This window comes from Leuciscus leuciscus, assembly GCF_965113295.1.
Source record: "Leuciscus leuciscus genome assembly, chromosome: 3".
Lineage (NCBI taxonomy): Eukaryota > Metazoa > Chordata > Actinopteri > Cypriniformes > Leuciscidae > Leuciscus > Leuciscus leuciscus.
In genome coordinates this window covers 51,865,662-51,889,875 of record NC_138727.1, presented here as the reverse complement: position 1 = coordinate 51,889,875, position 24,214 = coordinate 51,865,662, and the positions used below count along the sequence as shown (strand labels likewise).

The 24,214-nt window shown below is 37.7% G+C and overlaps 1 protein-coding gene across 1 annotated transcript in view; it reads right to left on the bottom strand.

Moving 5' to 3' along the window:
* Positions 1–24,214, bottom strand: part of LOC309493630 (uncharacterized protein) — a 456,302-nt gene that overhangs the window by 70,897 nt on the left and 361,191 nt on the right. The window contains exons 18-19 of the mRNA XM_082162775.1: positions 7,160–7,528; positions 7,019–7,075 (exon numbers count right to left, since the gene is read on the bottom strand). Of these exons, the coding sequence (XP_082018901.1) occupies positions 7,019–7,075; positions 7,160–7,528 (426 nt within the window). The remainder of the gene's footprint in view (positions 1–7,018; positions 7,076–7,159; positions 7,529–24,214) is intronic.

The following is a 24,214-nucleotide window of genomic DNA, read 5'->3' as shown; positions in this document are numbered from 1 at the left end:
ATCCCAAAAATTGCATAGGCTACAATACATGGATGGAAACATTGGCATTGTTAGTTCAACTCTAAGGCCCTATCACACACCCGGTGCAATGCAGCGCCAGGCGCTACGCAAGTGTGTTTTGCTAGTTTCAGCCCGACACAGTTTTCATTTTCACGTCCTGCGCCACGTTGTTTAAATAGCAAAAGCATTTGCGCCCATTTGTGTGGCCATGGGCTTCTGGTCTGAAAACGAGGTGTGTTCTGGTGCATTGATGGTGTGTTTCTATTTTGAGGAACTGAAATAGACACGCCATTGACCAACTGAAACCTGGTCTAAAGTCAATGGCGCAGTATTTATTTATTTTTTGTTATTTAAAGAGGCCGTTAGTAATATGAGCCTATAGGCAAGTCCACAACGCAGTACACTCTGCTTATTACACACACAGGGGCGCGCAGCAGCACACAAACATGCCAAATATTAAAAACAAAAGGATTACAACGTAAAAGATTAATATTGTGTACATAAAGATAACGTGGAATCCGGCTTGTCCCGTAGATGGTGTTCTTGCGCTTTAACCTTGTTTCCTCTCTGGAGAAGCGTTCAGTCTTTCCACTTCCAAATTCCGTCATGTAAATAGCGAATCCGCCATGACGTGAGCGCAACTGACTTTTAAAGGGAATGGGAGATGAGACTCTGATTGGTTTGTTGCACGTTACGCCCAGAACACACCCATTACTCATTAAGAGAATAGAGACGACCCTTTTAGACCATGCACTTATATTGTTAAAATATAAAACTTTATTTTCAGAAACTCAACTTACGGTGCATCCTTCCTCCAGCGTTATATTTATATCTGCAATGACAGAAATCAGCATGAAGACAATAATAAAACACATCTGCATCAGACAAAAGTTTAGAAAATAATCTCATAAAGTCCTATCCATTTGTTGTATTTTATTCATTTTGATCTTAGTCTAGATCAAGTGGAAGTCAGTGTCTCACTTTAAACTGTTATGATGTTTCTCCATTAGGAGCAGAACTCATGTTACCAGCACATAAAACTATCAGTGTAAATCACTGTGCTAAACAAGATTAATAGATTAGCTGCAGTCAGAATTAAAGAAAGAAAAAAAAAGAAAAAAAAAGATGGATGTGACCATAAATGTGGGAATGAAGAAACGTTGCCTGTGGAATTATTATTATTATAAAAAAAAGAAGTCATATATGGACAAACAATCTAAATCTATCTCCTCTCAGTCAAAAAATAAAATAAAAATAAATCTCACTTAATATATGTAGCTTGTGTGCAGAATAAAAAAATGTATGCAATGATCTGCAAATTCACATTTCACACAATCTTTTATATAGAGACACAAACACACACACACACACACACACACACACACACACACACACACACACACACACACACACACACACACACACACACACACACACACACACACAACACACACAACAAACATTCAGGACTAGGGGAAAGTGTAGACGTCAGGGGTAGAAATGGGACTGGACCAAAACCTCTAAAGATCTTTAAGACTTTATTTCTGGCAGACCTCTACAGAAGTTCTTATTGAGCATTAACAGAGGTTTAGATTTTGATTATTTATTAAAAATAATAGTTTTTAAGTCACAGTTATGGTGATCAGTGTGTACTTTAGTTGGTCAGTTTGACTCTTGGCTTTTTATGTCAGTTTGTAACAGTGTTTATCAAAACACATAATTTGTTGCAAAAGAAAACAAGCAACAAAGATGATCAGGTGATTTAATTTTCATCATAAAAAGTAATGAATCACTAATGTCATCACTGACCAAAAGTGGTTATTTGTTTTTAATAGATTATTTTCACCAACAATCAGTGGCGGCGATGGACCGAGGCTTACTGAGGCTTTAGCTCCACCAAACATGTGCTTAACACCGGCGCAGCCCGCCAAGGTTTTCCTAACGATTTTCCTGTTTTTTACTCTCAGGGTCACTTTCATCAAAAGAAAATAAGTCATTAAAAACATAAAAAAAGGGGGTAATAAATGTTGTAAATGTTCCTACAATGGTTTTAATGGGGGAGGAGTCAATTACATACGCAGGCACAGCACGTGCATTAGCGAATGGTGATCATATTAAGCTCCTCATCAACAAAGATCGTATTGGAGAGCTATTAAATATGAAGAAAAAGACTTTTGACACATCTCTGAATAGTTCAGAAGATAACAAACTGTCCTCTTGTAATCTGCTATTGGTGAGTAGCTACCCTGATCTTTTTGAAGATTCACTCACGTTATAAACGTCAAATAACATAGATTTTAAAATAAATTCTTGCACTTTGTTCACCCTAGCTAGGCTGGAGCTGCCATGTTATAAAACGCCTTGTCAAGTTAAAAGTTCAACTTTTGAAAACACGTCTCGTCACCCTCGTCACGCTCTTTTCAATAAAGCACACAAATAAAATCTTTTAAAAACAAAAAGGTCAAATGACTGTCAGCAATGGCTGCCATACAAAAACTTTAATTATTGTAAAATATCCTAATTTAAATAAAGTGCAAACGACTTTAACAGAAATTTTCATTAAACTTTCTAACAGATACGCAGTTATTTCATATATTTCCTGAGTTTTTACTAACAAACACACATTCACTGTAAAAAGTGAATCTCTTACAGTTAATTACATCCTTTATTTACAGTCAAAGTTTCTATTACTGTTAAATAAAGCAACATGCAGCAAAACTTCAGTGTTTCTCTGCTCATAAACACTTTAACACTCTTCAGTCTGGAGCCAAAAAAACTCCCAGGAGAGTTCATTTAACACTGGAGTTTTTGCTGTGTGGTGACGAAGCGCTTTTGTCCGTTTAGGGCCACTGTAGAAACATGTCGGCACATTTCAATGTAAGGGGACCCGCGGTGTGTGTAGAGAGAAATGGCTCATTCTAAGGTAATAAAAACATAACGGTTCATTAAGTAAGGTCTGTATACACCACTGAAAACACAGTTATGTTTATGATATTGCATTTATGCACCTTTAATATTACACAATGCACCTTTAAGTATATGCCTGTGTAGGGACTAATTATATGCTTGATTAGTTGATTAAAGTGTACTTTATTTGTGTTACAAGTACATTACAAATTCATTACGAGTGTCTTCGAAACACACAAGCCATATGCCATATGTGTATTATATTTGAGTAAAAAGTATATGCTCAGTAATACCTTTGGCTTATTCCAAATACTACAAATTGCACATGTTGTCTTCAATAACAATTGCACATTAATAAACAAATATTACTTAGCTATACTTTGTACATTTGCATACTATAATGTATTTTGAAAGTATATGCATTGAATGCATTGTTAAAATGATCATTTTCAGCACACAGTTAAAAATATAGCCTACATAAAGTATATTTTTAAGTAAAAGGCAAATAAATACACTTTTAAAAAATAAACAGAATTTTCACTTCAAGTATATTTAAAATATATATATTTGTAGAAAATATACTAAAGTACAATTATTTTAAAGTGTGTTATAAGTTGTATTGTGAAAATAGGTAAAAGCATGATGCTGATATACTTTTAATATATTTAAAGATAGTAAAAATACTTTTTTTTAAGTATATTTGCAATGTACTATTGAAAAAGGGAATACATTTCAAATACAATAAAGTTTCATTAGAGATTGTTTATTCTTAGCACCACCTTTGAATTTGAACTGTAAAGTTCTTAACTTTTCTTTTCTTTAGTGATTCTGCTTATCATAAGTGTCTAACTAACTAAAAATCAAACAATCATCACTTAATCGCTTAATTATGTAATTAACTCTAACACTGCTGGTGGTTCATTTAACTCTCTATGGTGAAAATCAAGTTAACAGTGTTTCTATGACTGTGTGGTGTTTTTAAGTAAGCAATAAGGTACAGCACTTGTCTCGAGTACCTTATTGCTTTTATAAAACAAGACACAATACAACTATTAAAGCCAAAAAACATGTATCTATGCAACTTTTATGAAGTAAAATCTCTAAAAGCTTTCCTTCTGCTGGAAAAAATAGTCCCTGACCATAAACAGCAACAAAAGTTACATTATTTCGCCAATAGATGGCGGCAAAGACCGTCTTTATGAGTGAGTCAGTCAGTAGAGAAGACTTTTACATTGAAAGGAATCAAACTTGTGAACACGGAGAAGGAAGACGCAACTGACAGATGACTATGGGCACGGAAAAACCCCTTAACTGTTAAAAGGACAAGATATCGCAGCAGACATTCAAACTGATTTTTTTTTATTATGAATATGACTGACCTGAAGGAAAATGCTATATCTACTGTAAATGCAGGTACACTCGCTTACTCGATCTCTCACAATACTCTACTATAGCTTCAATGAACAATATCAATGAGATCAAACATGTGTTTAAGTTACTAAGAGTGGTTGCTAGGGGTGTTGTAGTGATACATAGAACCATTGGGTGAAGCGGTCATAGCCGTGTTTTATCGTGAATAAAGCACAGCTATTGACCAATCAGAATCAAGAATTGGAACTAACCGTTTTATAACATGATTTAACCCACTGAGGTCGAGAAACGCGCCGACGCGTTTTGCTGGATTTTTTTCACATAGCAGCAACATAAACTTAAATTACTCCGTCATTTATGGTTATACAGAAAAAAGAAATATAAAAAAATAATCTGTGATATTTCTACTTTTGTATGTGTCCACCTACAATCAAATCAAAACATTGTGCTTTTGTAAAATAAAGAAAATAAACAGGGTGTGCGTTCTGCCTCTCCGTCGCGGTGAACTTTTTTTTCTTGAGCACGTCTATAAACTGAAACAAAACTCAGCGAATACTTCTCACACATTTATGAGCCATATACCTTTATACACATTTAAGTGTGTACTTTTAAATGATCGGATTCAAACTGAAAACAAATATTCTCTGTTTAAGTAATTTGTATAAAACCAACAGGATGTCCAGTATCTCAAACGCTTGCTAATTACTTTTTAATTCGACATGCCCACTCGCGCAAAAGAGATTCACATGCAAATCTCCACATGGGACGCGAACGCCCTCGTTACCTCAAACACAAAACACCAAAAAACTTCACAAGTCTCTGCTTTTCGTCGAGTTTGGAAGACGCGCTGTGAGCTTACATTGGATTTACATCAGAAGAAGAAGAACGCGATTTGAAGACAAGAAAGATGTAAGGTAAGAAATTCTTACTTATTAGTTTATGGTATTGTTGCATAAACTTCACATTGCAGTTGAACTGTTGCTAGATATATGGTGAATATTATACTATTTAGACCCGTATTTACTGTTAAATACTGTTTGTGGATATCTGCTCAAACATAGATATGTATAACCATAATGTTTAATATTTTGGAGCGCGATCGCGTTTGAATGTATCATATTTTGGAGCGCGCTGTGGGTTTTAATGTATCATATTTTGGAGCGCGATTGCGTTTGAAAGAAAAAATGCACCAAACATTAGGCTTTATGTTTTTACTATTATCTCATTTCATATCATCATAACGAATGGAAACATTTGAAGTAACATATGATAATCAATATATTTTTCTCTAGCGTAGTTGTTCTTGAAATCTTTTGGAAGATTTAATTTATTGTTATTATTATTTTATGCAGCACTGCGTAGCCTATGCCTACAAGGCACAACAAACCTGGTGTTCATTATATATTGTTGGAAACGTGTGTGTGTGTGTGTATTCTGTGAATTTTAAAAAGAAATTTTAACCAGAAAAATCTAAAATCTATTCCCAAAATCGTGCAGCCCTATAGTTTCTCTTGATATCAGTATGTTCACAGTTTTTTCTTTTTTTTTTTTTTTTCAGGGACCAGATGCAACTGAGTCCTGCTGACTTCAACATTCACATGAGTCTCTGTACATGAACATGGTAAAGTGAAAATCAAACACCTTGGAAATGAAAGGTAGGCTATGTACAATGTTTTTAGGAATGGCACAAAGGTCTCTGTCTTTGGATCATTGTTTTCAATGTGCTCTTGTCATTTGTTGTGTATTTTTGGATTGTGTTGTGTTGTAAATAAATCCAAACAATCTAAAAGCCATTCTTTTTTAAATCTCCTCATTCTTTGTGCAAGGTTGCTCTGAATGACAGGGCCTGATCGCTCCTAATAGGGCAGTTAGGGGAGTGTCTTTGTCTTTCTCAGGTGTTAAAGGCTTACATATTCATGAGATGATCACGCCTCTTCGCATATGGCTTTGTCACACAAAACACGTCTTAGAAATTTTAAATCAATATATTGTCTTATCTGAATGAGCAGTCAGGGTGATTTTCACATAGTTTTGGAGCAAATATTCTAGGCTATGTCATACAATTTTCAAAAGTCTTGTGAAGAAATAATCAGTATGGTTTTCATGGCCTTATTTCAGTGAGAATTTTTTTTTGTATTTTCACAAACCACGCATAAATGTCATTATCTCAAAACTACAAACTTTTACATACATGCTGCTGATATATTATTGTAGCAGAGTTTGTGCTGAATACAGTGTAATTAGACTTAACTAAAGACTTAACTAAAAAAAAAACACAAATGTCAGAGCATGTCAGACCACCTCCAGGGCCCAGAAAACTGCTCAGACCTCAGAGGGTTAAGACAAACGATATACAAATTCATGTCAACACCATTGTTGAGTATATTCAAACTGCAGTGAACCAAAGACCCGTTTTCCACTGTTACAAACATGTCACCCGTTCCGTCAACGTGCGGGACGGGTCTTTACTCCTCTGATTTTTTATGATGTTCAAAGCGTTTCTAATGCTACGTTCAGACTGTCAGTCCAAATCTGATTTTTGTGCATATCTGATTGAAATCCGATCAGAATTAGCTGATGTGATTAGTTTAGTTTCCTAAAAGCATCGTAAGCCTAAGTTGATCATAGAGATTGTGTCAGTTGTTTGATGCTTTTGGGAAATGCAGCCCTGATCTCTAGCCTACATACATTAGAAAACATTCAGAAAATAAACCAATAGAGAAACAGTGTGTAACAATACCAGGTGAGATGGTCACTGGTGTGACAGTTGTAGGGCTGGTGTTAATGCTGCCAGTGTCTGAAAGTTTGGATGAATAGTGATTAATGAACAGAGACACAAATATCATGAATGTGTAGAAAGAGCTCATGTGAATATAATTACCTGCACAGTATGCAAGATTGCAGATAGTTGGTCTAACCAGCTCATAGACATAATAATTGCCTGGACAGGCTTTGACTTTAATGGGAAAAGACCCGTAATAGCAGCAGTAATTGACCCAGTTACCGCAGACATCTCGAGTGACGACTCCATCAGTTACTGTTGGGTGTCCACCACGTATCCACAGTGGGATATCAGTGCCACAGCTGTACTGAGCAACACACGTGTCTGGGATATGAGCGCTCATGTTGTTAATGAAGAGACGATACCAGCCGCTCCAGGAGACATGGTAGTCACAGTTTCTGACTGAAGGATGTGTATTATTGATGGATCTCCATGGATTGTCCAGCACAGTGTAGTTGTAGCAGGGGTCTGCAGAGAGATAAACTTATGAAAACACCAATATGAAGTCATAGTCTAAATATAAATATGTTCATGAAAACACATTATATATCCTGTATTATACATAGATTATATATTATAAATTAAATATATCTTATAGAGACCAGTAAGTTATAGTCTCGATATAAATATATTTACAAAATACAATTTCCAAATCCATAATTGATTTGCACAAAATGTTTTTCCCAAATGCAAAACGTGGTCACAATTTTTTTTAACAATTATTTTACATTTCCTGATTTTGCAAATTGTCACATATTTGTAAATCACCCTGAATGTGTAAATATTTTGGGTTGTTTTTTAACCCAAAATAAAAGGATGGAAGAAAAAAAGATTCTCCCATTAGATGCGTTCTTAATCCGGCCAATCATAACAGGCCATCCTCATCCGTACAGAGCGGATGAAAGAGAGATGAATGAGGGATGAATGAGAGATGAAAGAGAGATGAATGAGGGATGAAGGAGAGATGAAAGAGAGATGAATGAGGGATGAATGAGAATGAGATATGAAAGAGAGATGAATGAGGGATGAATGAGGAATGAAACAGAGATAAATGAGGGATGAAAGAGGGATGAATGAGGGATGAAAGAGAGATGAATGATAGATGAATGAAAGATGAAAGAGGGATGAATAAGGGATGAATGAGGGATGAAAGCGAGATGAATGAGGGATGAATGAGAGATGAATGAGAGATTAATGAGATGATAGAGAGAGGAATGAGGGATGAATGAGGGATGAAGGAGAGATGAAAGAGAGATGAATGATAAATGAATGAGAGATGAAAGAGGGATGAATGAGGGATGAATGAGAGATAAATGAGGGATGAAAGAGGGATGAATGAGGGATGAAAGAGATATGAATGAGAGATGAATGAGAGATGAAAGAGGGATGAATGAGGGATGAATGAGGGATGAATGAGAGATTAATGAGAGATGAACGAGAGATAAATGAGGGATGAAAGAGGGATGAATGAGGGATGAATGAGGGATGAATGAGAGATGAATGAGAGATGAATGAGGGATGAAAGAGAGATAAATGAGGGATGAAAGAGGGATGAATGAGGGATGAAAGAGATATGAATGAGATATGAAAGAGGGATGAATGAGAGATGAATGAGGGATGAATGAGAGATGAATGAGAGATTAATGAGGGATGAAAGAGAGATGAATGAGGGATGAATGAGAGATTAATGAGAGATTAATGAGGGATGAATGAGAGATTAATGAGGGATGAAAGAGAGATGAATGAGAGATGAATGAGATGATAGAGAGAGGAATGAGGGATGAAAGAGAGATGAATGAGAGATGAAAGAGAGATGAAAGAGAGATATGAATGAGAGATGAATGAGGGATGAACGAGAGATGAATGAGGGATGAATGAGAGATGATTGAGAGATGAAAGAGAGAGGGATGAGAGATGAATGAGAGATGAAAGAGAGATGAATGATAGATGAATGAGAGATGAATGAGAGATGAATGAGAGATGAATGAGAGATGAAAGAGAGATAAATGAGGGATGAAAGAGGGATGAATGAGGGATGAAAGAGATATGAATGAGAAATGAATGAGAGATGAAAGAGGGATGAATGAGAGATGAATGAGATGATAGAGAGAGGAATGAGGGATGAATGAGAGATGAATGAGAGATGAAAGAGGGATGAATGAGAGATGAAAGAGAGATGAATGAGAGATGAATGAGATGATAGAAAGAGGAATGAGGGATGAATGAGAGATGAATGAGAGATGAATGAGAGATGAATGAGGGATGAATGAGAGATGAATGAGGGATGAATGAGATTAATGAGAGATGAATGAGAGATTAATGAGGGATGAAAGAGAGAGGAATGAGGGATGAATGAGGGATGAATGAGAGATGAATGAGGGATGAATGAGGGATGAATGAGAGATTAATGAGAGATTAATGAGGGATGAATGAGAGATTAATGAGGGATGAAAGAGAGATGAACGAGAGATGAATGAGATGATAGAGAGAGGAATGAGGGATGAAAGAGAGATGAATGAGAGATGAAAGAGAGATGAAAGAGAGATATGAATGAGAGATGAAAGAGAGATGAAAGAGAGATATGAATGAGGGATGAATGAGGGATGAACGAGAGATGAATGAGGGATGAATGAGAGATGAATGAGAGATGAAAGAGAGAGGGATGAGAGATGAATGAGAGATGAAAGAGAGATGAATGATAGATGAATGAGAGATGAATGAGGGATGAAAGAGAGATAAATGAGGGATGAAAGAGGGATGAAAGAGGGATGAAAGAGATATGAATGAGAGATGAATGAGAGATGAAAGAGGGATGAATGAGAGATGAAAGAGGGATGAATGAGAGATGAATGAGAGATGAATGAGATGATAGAGAGAGGAATGAGTGATGAATGAGAGATGAATGAGAGATGAAAGAGGGATGAATGAGAGATGAAAGAGAGATGAATGAGAGATGAATGAGATGATAGAAAGAGGAATGAGGGATGAATGAGAGATGAATGAGAGATGAATGAGAGATGAATGAGGGATGAATGAGAGATGAATGAGGGATGAATGAGATTAATGAGAGATGAATGAGAGATTAATGAGGGATGAAAGAGAGAGGAATGAGGGATGAATGAGGGATGAATGAGAGATTAATGAGAGATTAATGAGGGATGAATGAGAGATGAAAGAGAGATGAATGAGAGATGAATGAGAGATGAAAGATAGATATGAATGAGAGATGAATGAGGGATGAATGAGGGATGAATGAGAGATTAATGAGAGATGAATGAGAGATGAATGAGGGATGAATGAGAGATGAATGAGAGATGAAAGAGAGAGGGATGCGAGATGAAAGAGAGATGAATAAGAGATGAAAGAGAGATTAATGAAAGCTGAAAGAGAGATGAAAGAGAGATGAAAGAGAGATGAATGAGAGATGAAAGAGAGAGGGATGAGAGATGAAAGAGAGAGGGATGAGAGATGAATGAGAGATGAATGAGAGATGAAAGAGAGATGAATGAGAGATGAATGAGAGATGAATGAGAGATGAATGAGAGATGAAAGATAGATATGAATGAGAGATGAATGAGGGATGAATGAGGGATGAATGAGAGATTAATGAGAGATGAATGAGAGATGAAAGAGAGATGAATGAGGGATGAATGAGAGATGAATGAGAGATGAAAGAGAGAGGGATGCGAGATGAAAGAGAGATGAATGAGAGATGAAAGAGAGAGGGATGAGAGATGAATGAGAGAGGGATGAGAGATGAATGAGAGATGAATGAGAGATGAAAGAGAGAGGGATGAGAGATGAATGAGAGATGAATGAGAGATGAATGAGAGATGAAAGAGAGATGAATGAGAGATGAAAGAGAGAGGGATGAGAGATGAATGAGAGAGGGATGAGAGATGAATGAGAGATGAATGAGAGATGAAAGAGAGAGGGATGAGAGATGAATGAGAGATGAAAGAGAGAGGGATGAGAGATGAATGAGAGATGAATGAGGGATGAATGAGGGATGAATGAGAGATGAATGAGAGATGAAAGAGAGAGGGATGAGAGATGAATGAGAGATGAAAGAGAGAGGGATGAGAGATGAATGAGAGATGAATGAGGGATGAATGAGGGATGAATGAGAGATGAATGAGAGATGAAAGAGAGATGAATGAGGGATGAAAGAGAGAGGGATGAGAGATGAAAGAGAGAGGGATGAGAGATGAATGAGAGATGAATGAGAGATGAAAGAGAGAGGGATGCGAGATGAAAGAGAGATGAATGAGAGATGAAAGAGAGATTAATGAAAGCTGAAAGAGAGATGAAAGAGAGATGAAAGAGAGAGGGATGAGAGATGAAAGAGAGAGGGATGAGAGATGAATGAGAGATGAATGAGAGATGAAAGAGAGATGAATGAGAGATGAATGAGAGATGAATGAGAGATGAATGAGAGATGAAAGATAGATATGAATGAGAGATGAATGAGGGATGAATGAGGGATGAATGAGAGATTAATGAGAGATGAATGAGAGATGAAAGAGAGATGAATGAGGGATGAATGAGAGATGAATGAGAGATGAAAGAGAGAGGGATGCGAGATGAAAGAGAGATGAATGAGAGATGAAAGAGAGATTAATGAAAGCTGAAAGAGAGATGAAAGAGAGATGAAAGAGAGATGAATGAGAGATGAAAGAGAGAGGGATGAGAGATGAAAGAGAGAGGGATGAGAGATGAATGAGAGATGAATGAGAGATGAAAGAGAGATGAATGAGAGATGAAAGAGAGAGGGATGAGAGATGAAAGAGAGAGGGATGAGAGATGAATGAGAGATGAATGAGAGATGAAAGAGAGAGGGATGAGAGATGAATGAGAGATGAAAGAGAGAGGGATGAGAGATGAATGAGAGATGAATGAGGGATGAATGAGGGATGAATGAGAGATGAATGAGAGAGGGATGAGAGATGAATGAGAGATGAAAGAGAGAGGGATGAGAGATGAATGAGAGATGAATGAGGGATGAATGAGGGATGAATGAGAGATGAATGAGAGATGAAAGAGAGATGAATGAGGGATGAAAGAGAGAGGGATGAGAGATGAAAGAGAGGGATGAGAGATGAATGAGAGATGAATGAGAGATGAAAGAGAGAGGGATGAGAGATGAAAGAGAGCGGGATGAGAGATGAAAGAGAGATGAAAGAGAGATGAATGAGAGATGAAAGAGAGAGGGATGAGAGAGGGATGAGAGATGAAAGAGAGAGGGATGAGAGATGAATGAGAGATGAATGAGAGATGAAAGAGAGAGGGATGAGAGATGAATGAGAGATGAAAGAGAGAGGGATGAGAGATGAATGAGAGATGCATGAGGGATGAATGAGGGATGAATGAGAGATGAATGAGAGATGAAAGAGAGATGAATGAGGGATGAATGAGGGATGAATGAGAGATGAATGAGGGATGAATGAGAGATGAAAGAGAGATGAATGAGGGATGAATGAGAGATGAATGAGAGATGAAAGAGAGATGAATGAGGGATGAAAGAGAGAGGGATGAGAGATGAAAGAGAGGGATGAGAGATAAATGAGAGATGAATGAGAGATGAAAGAGAGAGGGATGAGAGATGAAAGAGAGAGGGATGAGAGATGAAAGAGAGATGAAAGAGAGATGAAAGAGAGAGGGATGAGAGATGAAAGAGAGAGGGATGAGAGATGAGGAATGAGGGATGAATGAGGGATGAATGAGAGATGAATGAGGGATGAATGAGGGATGAATGAGAGATTAATGAGAGATTAATGAGGGATGAATGAGAGATTAATGAGGGATGAAAGAGAGATGAACGAGAGATGAATGAGATGATAGAGAGAGGAATGAGGGATGAAAGAGAGATGAAAGAGAGATGAAAGAGAGATATGAATGAGAGATGAAAGAGAGATGAAAGAGAGATATGAATGAGGGATGAATGAGGGATGAACGAGAGATGAATGAGGGATGAATGAGAGATGAATGAGAGATGAAAGAGAGAGGGATGAGAGATGAATGAGAGATGAAAGAGAGATGAATGATAGATGAATGAGAGATGAATGAGGGATGAAAGAATGATAAATGAGGGATGAAAGAGGGATGAAAGAGATATGAATGAGAGATGAATGAGAGATGAAAGAGGGATGAATGAGAGATGAATGAGAGATGAATGAGATGATAGAGAGAGGAATGAGTGATGAATGAGAGATGAATGAGAGATGAAAGAGGGATGAATGAGAGATGAAAGAGAGATGAATGAGAGATGAATGAGATGATAGAAAGAGGAATGAGGGATGAATGAGAGATGAATGAGAGATGAATGAGGGATGAATGAGAGATGAATGAGGGATGAATGAGATTAATGAGAGATGAATGAGAGATTAATGAGGGATGAAAGAGAGAGGAATGAGGGATGAATGAGGGATGAATGAGAGATTAATGAGAGATTAATGAGGGATGAATGAGAGATGAAAGAGAGATGAATGAGAGATGAAAGATAGATATGAATGAGAGATGAATGAGGGATGAATGAGAGATTAATGAGAGATGAAAGAGAGATGAATGAGGGATGAATGAGAGATGAATGAGAGATGAAAGAGAGAGGGATGCGAGATGAAAGAGATGAATGAGAGATGAAAGAGAGATTAATGAAAGCTGAAAGAGAGATGAAAGAGAGATGAAAGAGAGATGAATGAGAGATGAAAGAGAGAGGGATGAGAGATGAAAGAGAGAGGGATGAGAGATGAATGAGAGATGAATGAGAGATGAAAGAGAGATGAATGAGAGATGAATGAGAGATGAATGAGAGATGAATGAGAGATGAAAGATAGATATGAATGAGAGATGAATGAGGGATGAATGAGGGATGAATGAGAGATTAATGAGAGATGAATGAGAGATGAAAGAGAGATGAATGAGGGATGAATGAGAGATGAATGAGAGATGAAAGAGAGAGGGATGCGAGATGAAAGAGAGATGAATGAGAGATGAAAGAGAGATTAATGAAAGCTGAAAGAGAGATGAAAGAGAGATGAATGAGAGATGAATGAGAGAGGGATGAGAGATGAAAGAGAGAGGGATGAGAGATGAATGAGAGATGAATGAGAGATGAAAGAGAGATGAATGAGAGATGAAAGAGAGAGGGATGAGAGATGAATGAGAGATGAATGAGAGATGAAAGAGAGAGGGATGAGAGATGAATGAGAGATGAAAGAGAGATGAATGAGAGATGAATGAGGGATGAATGAGGGATGAATGAGAGATGAATGAGAGATGAAAGAGAGAGGGATGAGAGATGAATGAGAGATGAAAGAGAGAGGGATGAGAGATGAATGAGAGATGAATGAGGGATGAATGAGGGATGAATGAGAGATGAATGAGAGATGAAAGAGAGATGAATGAGGGATGAAAGAGAGAGGGATGAGAGATGAAAGAGAGAGGGATGAGAGATGAATGAGAGATGAATGAGAGATGAAAGAGAGAGGGATGCGAGATGAAAGAGAGATGAATGAGAGATGAAAGAGAGATTAATGAAAGCTGAAAGAGAGATGAAAGAGAGATGAAAGAGAGATGAATGAGAGATGAAAGAGAGAGGGATGAGAGATGAAAGAGAGAGGGATGAGAGATGAATGAGAGATGAATGAGAGATGAATGAGAGATGAATGAGAGATGAAAGATAGATATGAATGAGAGATGAATGAGGGATGAATGAGGGATGAATGAGAGATTAATGAGAGATGAATGAGAGATGAAAGAGAGATGAATGAGGGATGAATGAGAGATGAATGAGAGATGAAAGAGAGAGGGATGCGAGATGAAAGAGAGATGAATGAGAGATGAAAGAGAGAGGGATGAGAGATGAAAGAGAGAGGGATGAGAGATGAATGAGAGATGAATGAGAGATGAAAGAGAGATGAATGAGAGATGAAAGAGAGAGGGATGAGAGATGAAAGAGAGAGGGATGAGAGATGAATGAGAGATGAATGAGAGATGAAAGAGAGAGGGATGAGAGATGAATGAGAGTTGAAAGAGAGAGGGATGAGAGATGAATGAGAGATGAATGAGGGATGAATGAGGGATGAATGAGAGATGAATGAGAGATGAAAGAGAGAGGGATGAGAGATGAATGAGAGATGAAAGAGAGAGGGATGAGAGATGAATGAGAGATGAATGAGGGATGAATGAGAGATGAATGAGAGATGAAAGAGAGATGAATGAGGGATGAAAGAGAGAGGGATGAGAGATGAAAGAGAGGGATGAGAGATGAATGAGAGATGAATGAGAGATGAAAGAGAGAGGGATGAGAGATGAAAGAGAGAGGGATGAGAGATGAAAGAGAGATGAAAGAGAGATGAATGAGAGATGAAAGAGAGAGGGATGAGAGATGAAAGAGAGAGGGATGAGAGATGAATGAGAGATGAATGAGAGATGAAAGAGAGAGGGATGAGAGATGAATGAGAGATGAAAGAGAGAGGGATGAGAGATGAATGAGAGATGCATGAGGGATGAATGAGAGATGAATGAGAGATGAAAGAGAGATGAATGAGGGATGAATGAGGGATGAATGAGAGATGAATGAGGGATGAATGAGAGATGAAAGAGAGGGATGAGAGATGAAAGAGAGAGGGATGAGAGATGAATGAGAGATGAAAGAAAGAGGGATGAGAGATGAATGAGAGATGAAAGAGAGATGAATGAGAGATGAAAGAGAGAGGGATGAGAGATGAAAGAGAGAGGGATGAGAGATGAATGAGGGATGAAAGAGAGATGAAAGAGAGATGAAAGGGAGAGGGATGAGAGATGAAAGAGAGAGGGATGAGAGATGAATGAGAGATGAAAGAGAGATGAAAGAGAGAGGGATGAGAGAGGGATGAGAGATGAATGAGGGATGAAAGAGAGATATGAATGAGAGAGATGAATGAGAGATGAATGAGGGATGAAAGAGAGATATGAATGAGATAGATGAATGAGAGATGAATGAGAGATGAAAGAGAGAGGAATGAGATGATAGAGAGAGGAATGAGAGATGAAAGAGAGAGGAATGAGATGATAGAGAGAGGAATGAGGGATGAATGAGGGATGAATGAGAGATGAATGAGAGATATGAATGAGAGATGAATGAGATGATAGAGAGAGGAATGAGGGATGAATGAGAGATGAATGAGAGATGAATGAGATGATAGAGAGAGGAATGAGGGATGAATGAGAGATGAATGAGAGATGAAAGAGAGATATGAATGAGAGATGAATGAGGGATGAAAGAGAGATGAAAGAGAGATATGAATGAGAGAGATGAATGAGAGATGAATGAGAGATGAAAGAGAGAGGGATGAGGGATGAAAGAGAGAGATGAATGAGAGATGAATGAGAGATGAAAGAGAGAGGGATGAGAGATGAATGAGAGATGAATGAGAGATGAAAGAGAGATGAAAGAGAGAGGGATGAGAGAGGGATGAGAGATGAATGAGGGATGAAAGAGAGATATGAATGAGAGAGATGAATGAGAGATGAATGAGGGATGAAAGAGAGAGATGAATGAGAGATGAAAGAGAGATGAATGAGATGATAGAGAGAGGAATGAGGGATGAATGAGAGATGAATGAGAGATATGAATGAGAGAGATGAATGAGAGATGAAAGAGAGATGAATGAGATGATAGAGAGAGGAAAGAGGGATGAATGAGAGATGAATGAGAGATGAATGAGATGATAGAGAGAGGAATGAGGGATGAATGAGAGATGAATGAGAGATGAAAGAGGGATGAATGAGAGATGAAAGAGAGATGAATGAGAGATGAATGAGATGATAGAAAGAGGAATGAGGGATGAATGAGAGATGAATGAGAGATGAAAGAGGGATGAATGAGAGATGAATGAGCGATGAATGAGATGATAGAGAGAGGAATGAGGGATGAATGAGAGATGAATGAGAGATGAAAGAGGGATGAATGAGAGATGAAAGAGAGATGAATGAGAGATGAATGAGATGATAGAAAGAGGAATGAGGGATGAATGAGAGATGAATGAGGGATGAATGAGATTAATGAGAGATGAAAGAGAGATGAATGAGAGATGAAAGAGAGATTAATGAAAGCTGAAAGAGAGATGAAAGAGAGAGGGATGAGAGATGAATGAGGGATGAAAGAGAGATGAAAGAGAGAGGGATGAGAGAGGGATGAGAGATGAATGAGGGATGAAAGAGAGATATGAATGACAGAGATGAATGAGAGATGAATGAGGGATTAAAGAGAGATATGAATGAGAGAGAGATGAATGAGAGATGAATGAGGGATGAATGAGAGATGAATGAGAGAGATGAATGAGAGATGAATGAGAGATGAATGAGGGATGAATGAGGGATGAATGAGGGATGAATGAGAGATGAATGAGAGATGAAAGAGAGAGGGATGAGAGATGAATGAGAGATGAAAGAGAGATGAATGAGAGATGAATGAGGGATGAATGAGAGATGAATGAGGGATGAATGAGAGATGAATGAGAGATTAATGAGGGATGAATGAGGGATGAATGAGAGATGAATGAGGGATGAAAGAGAGATGAAAGAGAGAGGGATGAGAGAGGGATGAGAGATGAATGAGGGATGAAAGAGAAATATGAATGAGAGAGATGAATGAGAGATGAATGAGGGATGAAAGAGAGATATGAATGAGAGAGATGAATGAGAGATGAATGAGAGATGAAAGAGAGATGAATGAGATGATAGAGAGAGGAATGAGGGATGAATGAGGGATGAATGAGAGATGAATGAGAGAGATGAATGAGAGATGAATGAGAGATGAAAGAGAGATGAAAGAGAGATGAATGAGATGATAGAGAGAGGAAAGAGGGATGAATGAGAGATGAATGAGAGATGAATGAGATGATAGAGAGAGGAATGAGGGATGAATGAGAGATGAATGAGAGATGAAAGAGGGATGAATGAGAGATGAGAGAGAGATGAATGAGAGATGAATGAGATGATAGAAAGAGGAATGAGGGATGAATGAGAGATGAATGAGAGATGAATGAGAGATGAAAGAGGGATGAATGAGAGATGAATGAGAGATGAATGAGATGATAGAGAGAGGAATGAGGGATGAATGAGAGATGAATGAGAGATGAAAGAGGGATGAATGAGAGATGAAAGAGAGATGAAAGAGAGATGAATGAGAGATGAATGAGATGATAGAAAGAGGAATGAGGGATGAATGAGAGATGAATGAGAGATGAATAAGAGATGAATGAGAGATGAATGAGAGATGAATGAGGGATGAATGAGATTAATGAGAGATGAAAGAGATGAATGAGAGATGAAAGAGAGATTAATGAAAGCTGAAAAGAGATGAAAGAGAGAGGAAAGAGAGAGGGATGAGAGAGGGATGAGAGATGAATGAGGGATGAAAGAGAGATATGAATGAGAGAGATGAATGAGAGATGAATGAGGGATGAAAGAGAGATATGAATGAGAGAGATGAATGAGAGATGAATGAGAGATGAAAGAGAGATGAATGAGATGATAGAGAGAGGAATGAGGGATGAATGAGGGATGAATGAGAGATGAATGAGAGATATGAATGAGAGAGATGAATGAGAGAGATGAATGAGAGATGAAAGAGAGATGAAAGAGAGATGAATGAGATGATAGAGAGAGGAAAGAGGGATGAATGAGAGATGAATGAGAGATGAATGAGATGATAGAGAGAGGAATGAGGGATGAATGAGAGATGAATGAGAGATGAAAGAGGGATGAATGAGAGATGAAAGAGAGATGAATGAGAGATGAATGAGATGATAGAAAGAGGAATGAGGGATGAATGAGAGATGAATGAGAGATGAATGAGAGATGAATGAGAGATGAAAGAGGGATGAATGAGAGATGAATGAGAGATGAATGAGATGATAGAGAGAGGAATGAGGGATGAATGAGAGATGAATGAGAGATGAAAGAGGGATGAATGAGAGATGAAAGAGAGATGAATGAGAGATGAATGAGATGATAGAAAGAGGAATGAGGGATGAATGAGAGATGAATGAGAGATGAATGAGAGATGAATGAGGGATGAATGAGATTAATGAGAGATGAAAGAGAGATGAATGAGAGATGAAAGAGAGATTAATGAAAGCTGAAAGAGAGATGAAAGAGAGAGGGATGAGAGATGAATGAGGGATGAATGAGAGATGAAAGAGAGAGGGATGAGAGATGAATGAGAGATGAAAGAGAGATGAAAGAGAGAGGGATGAGAGAGGGATGAGAGATGAATGAGGGATGAAAGAGAGATATGAATGAGAGAGATGAATGAGAGATGAATGAGGGATTAAAGAGAGATATGAATGAGAGAGATGAATGAGAGATGAATGAGAGATGAATGAGGGATGAATGAGGGATGAATGAGAGATGAATGAGAGATATGAATGAGAGAGATGAATGAGAGATGAATGAGAGATGAAAGAGAGATGAATGAGAGATGAATGAGGGATGAATGAGAGATGAATGAGAGATGAATGAGAGATGAAAGAGAGAGGGATGAGAGATGAATGAGAGATGAAAGAGAGATGAATGAGAGATGAATGAGGGATGAATGAGAGATGAATGAGGGATGAATGAGATTAATGAGAGATGAATGAGAGATGAATGAGAGATTAATGAGGGATGAAAGAGAGAGGAATGAGGGATGAATGAGGGATGAATGAGAGATTAATGAGAGATTAATGAGGGATGAATGAGAGATTAATGAGGTATGAAAGAGAGATGAATGAGAGATGAATGAGATGATAGAGAGAGGAATGAGGGATGAATGAGAGATGAAAGAGAGATATGAATGAGAGATGAATGAGGGATGAATGAGGGATGAATGAGAGATTAATGAGAGATGAATGAGAGATGAAAGAGAGATGAATGAGGGATGAATGAGAGATGAATGAGAGATGAAAGAGAGAGGGATGAGAGATGAAAGAGAGATGAATGAGAGATGAAAGAGAGATTAATGAAAGCTGAAAGAGAGATGAAAGAGAGAGGGATGAGAGATGAATGAGGGATGAAAGAGAGATGAAAGAGAGATGAATGAGAGATGAAAGAGAGAGGGATGAGAGATGAAAGAGAGAGGGATGAGAGATGAAAGAGATTTATGAAAGCTGAAAGAGAGATGAAAGAGAGAGGGATGAGAGATGAATGAGGGACGAAAGAGAGATGAAAGAGAGATGAATGAGATATTAATGAGAGATGAAAGAGAGAGGGATGAGAGATGAATGAGAGATGAAAGAGAGATGAAAGAGAGAGGGATGAGAGATGAATGAGGGATGAAAGAGAGATATGAATGAGAGAGATGAATGAGAGATGAATGAGGGATTAAAGAGAGATATGAATGAGAGAGATGAATGAGAGATGAATGAGAGATGAAAGAGAGATGAATGAGAGATGAATGAGGGATGAATGAGGGATGAATGAGAGATGAATGAGAGATGAAAGAGAGAGGGATGAGAGATGAATGAGAGATGAAAGAGAGAGGGATGAGAGAGGGATGAGAGATGAATGAGGGATGAAAGAGAGATATGAATGAGAGAGATGAATGAGAGATGAATGAGGGATGAAAGAGAGATATGAATGAGAGAGATGAATGAGAGATGAATGAGAGATGAAAGAGAGATGAATGAGAGATGAATGAGAGATATGAATGAGAGATGAAAGAGAGATATGAATGAGAGATGAATGAGGGATGAATGAGAGATGAATGAGAGATGAATGAGATGATAGAGAGAGGAATGAGGGATGCATGAGGGATGAATGAGAGATGAATGAGAGATATGAATGAGAGAGATGAATGAGAGATGAAAGAGAGAGGAATGAGATGATAGAGAGAGGAATGAGGGATGAATGAGAGATGAATGAGAGATGACTGAGATGATAGAGAGAGGAATGAGGGATGAATGAGAGATGAATGAGAGATGAAAGAGAGATATGAATGAGAGATGATTGAGGGATGAAAGAGAGATATGAATGAGAGAGATGAATGAGAGATGAATGAGAGATGAAAGAGAGATGAAAGAGAGAGGGATGAGGGATGAAAGAGAGAGATGAATGAGAGATGAATGAGAGATGAAAGAGAGAGGGATGAGAGATGAATGAGAGATGAATGAGAGATGAAAGAGAGATGAAAGAGAGATGAAAGAGAGAGGGATGAGAGATGAATGAGAGATGAATGAGAGATGAATGAGAGATGAAAGAGAGATGAAAGAGAGAGGGATGAGAGATGAAAGAGAGATGAAAGAGAGAGGGATGAGAGATGAATGAGAGATGAATGAGAGAGATGAATGAGAGATGAAAGAGAGATGAAAGAGAGAGGGATGAGGGATGAAAGAGAGAGATGAATGAGAGATGAATGAGAGATGAAAGAGAGAGGGATGAGAGATGAATGAGAGATGAATGAGAGATGAAAGAGAGATGAAAGAGAGAGGGATGAGAGATGAATGAGAGATGAATGAGAGAGGGATGAGAGATGAATGAGAGATGAATGAGAGATGAAAGAGAGATGAAAGAGAGAGGGATGAGAGATGAAAGAGAGATGAAAGAGAGAGATGAATGAGAGATGAATGAGAGATGAAAGAGAGATGAAAGAGAGAGGGATGAGAGATGAAAGAGAGATGAAAGAGAGAGGGATGAGAGATGAATGAGAGATGAATGAGAGATGAAAGAGAGATGAAAGAGAGAGGGATGAGGGATGAAAGAGAGAGATGAATGAGAGATGAATGAGAGATGAAAGAGAGAGGGATGAGAGATGAATGAGAGATGAAAGAGAGATGAAAGAGAGAGGGATGAGAGATGAAAGAGAGATGAAAGAGAGAGGGATGAGAGATGAATGAGAGATGAATGAGAGAGATGAATGAGAGATGAAAGAGAGATGAAAGAGCTATTTTAAGGGCGCATGCTTGACCATAATCAATGTAGCGTGTGCACAAACGTGCAGACACTTTGCTTATCTCATCTACACACAGACACAGCAGTTCTCATTTTTGCAAATCATACATTATTACAAGGAAAAATAATAACACACGAGGGAAATCATTGTTGTGTCCATGAAGATGTGAAAAAATAGGCATAAATCTATCTTACACATTTACCCAAATTATTATACGCCTGTTTAACCGAAGCTAATTTGGGTGTGTTTCTCCTTCCCCAATGTCACTTCTCTGTGTTTTACAGGCCTGACGAGAACTTCGGTCTCCTCGGCTGTGAACCGCTCCTGGCGTGCGCCTGGCAAATCTGCCGTTTCGCGTCGGGTTCCTGATCAGCCTGTCGGGGTTGTATTCGCTATAACAACCGCCTCGCTCTACATTATCCCTTACTTAATTCTCAATAAGATCATCTGTAGATGTGTGACAGAAATAAAGTCAGTCTGGTTAGTAATAAGTGAAGCTGGTAATGCTGTTTGTGGAGTTGTTTAATCAGATCTTCAGAGAGTTAATGAATTTTATCTTCAGTTCATCTAGGCCATCAAGTTATAACGTCTATAGAAGCCTATGGAGGAGTGAGCCAGCTGTCAGACGTCATCAAAAATATCTTAATTTGTGTTCCGAAGATGAACGAAGGTCTTACAGGGTTGGAACAACATGAGGGTGAGTAATTACTGACAGAATTTTCATTTTTGGGTGAACTAACCCTTTAATGTCTTTTATCTTCAGTTCATCTAAGGCTGTGTCTGAATAAAGTTGTAGTTTGTTTTCTTATTTCTCTCTCTTTCAGTGCTTGTGTTTGAACGATTGAAAGAATGTTTCAGGAACATCACACTAACCTTCAAATAACATTTTGGACATTTGATAAATGTATAAATGGAATTTTTTTTCGTTCCCAGAACCAACACTGCACAGTAAATTCCCAGTGTTAAATTTAACACTGCTCGGTGTTTATATGGGAACCACCAGCAGGGTGTTAAAAGTAACACTGAAGCAGTGTTAGAGTTAATGAGATAATTAAGTGATTAATTGAGTGATGATTGAGCATTGAAGACACCTGATGATAACAAGCAGAATCACTGAAGGAAAGAGAAACGCAAGAACTACAACTGACTTCCGCAGATGAAATCAACTGGAGAGAAAAGAAGACATTAAATCTGTGAAGATCTCAGCAGAGGAGGATTAAACAACTCCACAAACAGCATTACCAGCTTCACTTATTACCAACTAGTTATTGAGAATTAATAGAGGTGTAGATGTTGATGTTTTATTGTAAATAATATGTTTTAGTACATTCACCATTATGGTGATCAGTGTTTGCTTTAGTTGGGCAATTTGACTCTTGGCTCTGCTATGCAAGTTTCTGTTCTTTGTAACAGTGTTTACCAAAACACATAATTTTATTACAAAGTATGCCAGAAACAAAGATGATGAAGTGATGTAGTTTTAACCATCATGAAGTAGAATGATTCACTAATCTCATAAATTACCAAAATGGTTATTTGTTATTAAAAGATAATTTTTTCACCAAGGATAAGTTCTTGCCACAGAACAGACAATCTGAATTATGTTTTTTTTTTTTTTTTTGAACATTGTGGAGCAAATTATTTAAGACACGTGCAGACACCAAGAATTAGCATATGAATCTCAACAATGGTGACATGCTTCCTGCAGCAATGCATGCTGGGAGCCACCATATTATAAAACTAATGGCTCCCAGCATGCATTGCAGCATGAAGCATGTCACCATTGTTGTGATTCATAAGCTGATTCTTGATGTTAGTGTGTGTGGCTGTGGTTTGTTTTCTCACAATGTATTTATAAATTAAAATTCAGAATAAATTTAATTTTCTCATTCATCAAATAAATAAATTCAATGGAAAAAATCTGTTAATAACAAGTGACCGCTTTTGGTCAGTTATGACATTTGTCAAACAGTTTTGTTTATGATGATGAAATATATATCATATCTTTGTTTATGGTTTCCTTTGCAACAAATTATGTGTTTCAATAAACACTGTTACAAAGACAACAATTAAAACAATATATAAATGGTCAAACCACCCAACTAGAGGAAACACTGATCGCCATAATGGTGACCACACATTTTCAATAAAACTTGAACATCTAAAAATGTGTTCATTGTAAAAAAGAACTTCTGTAGATGAATGACAGAAATAAGGTCAATCTAGTTTTTAATAAGAGC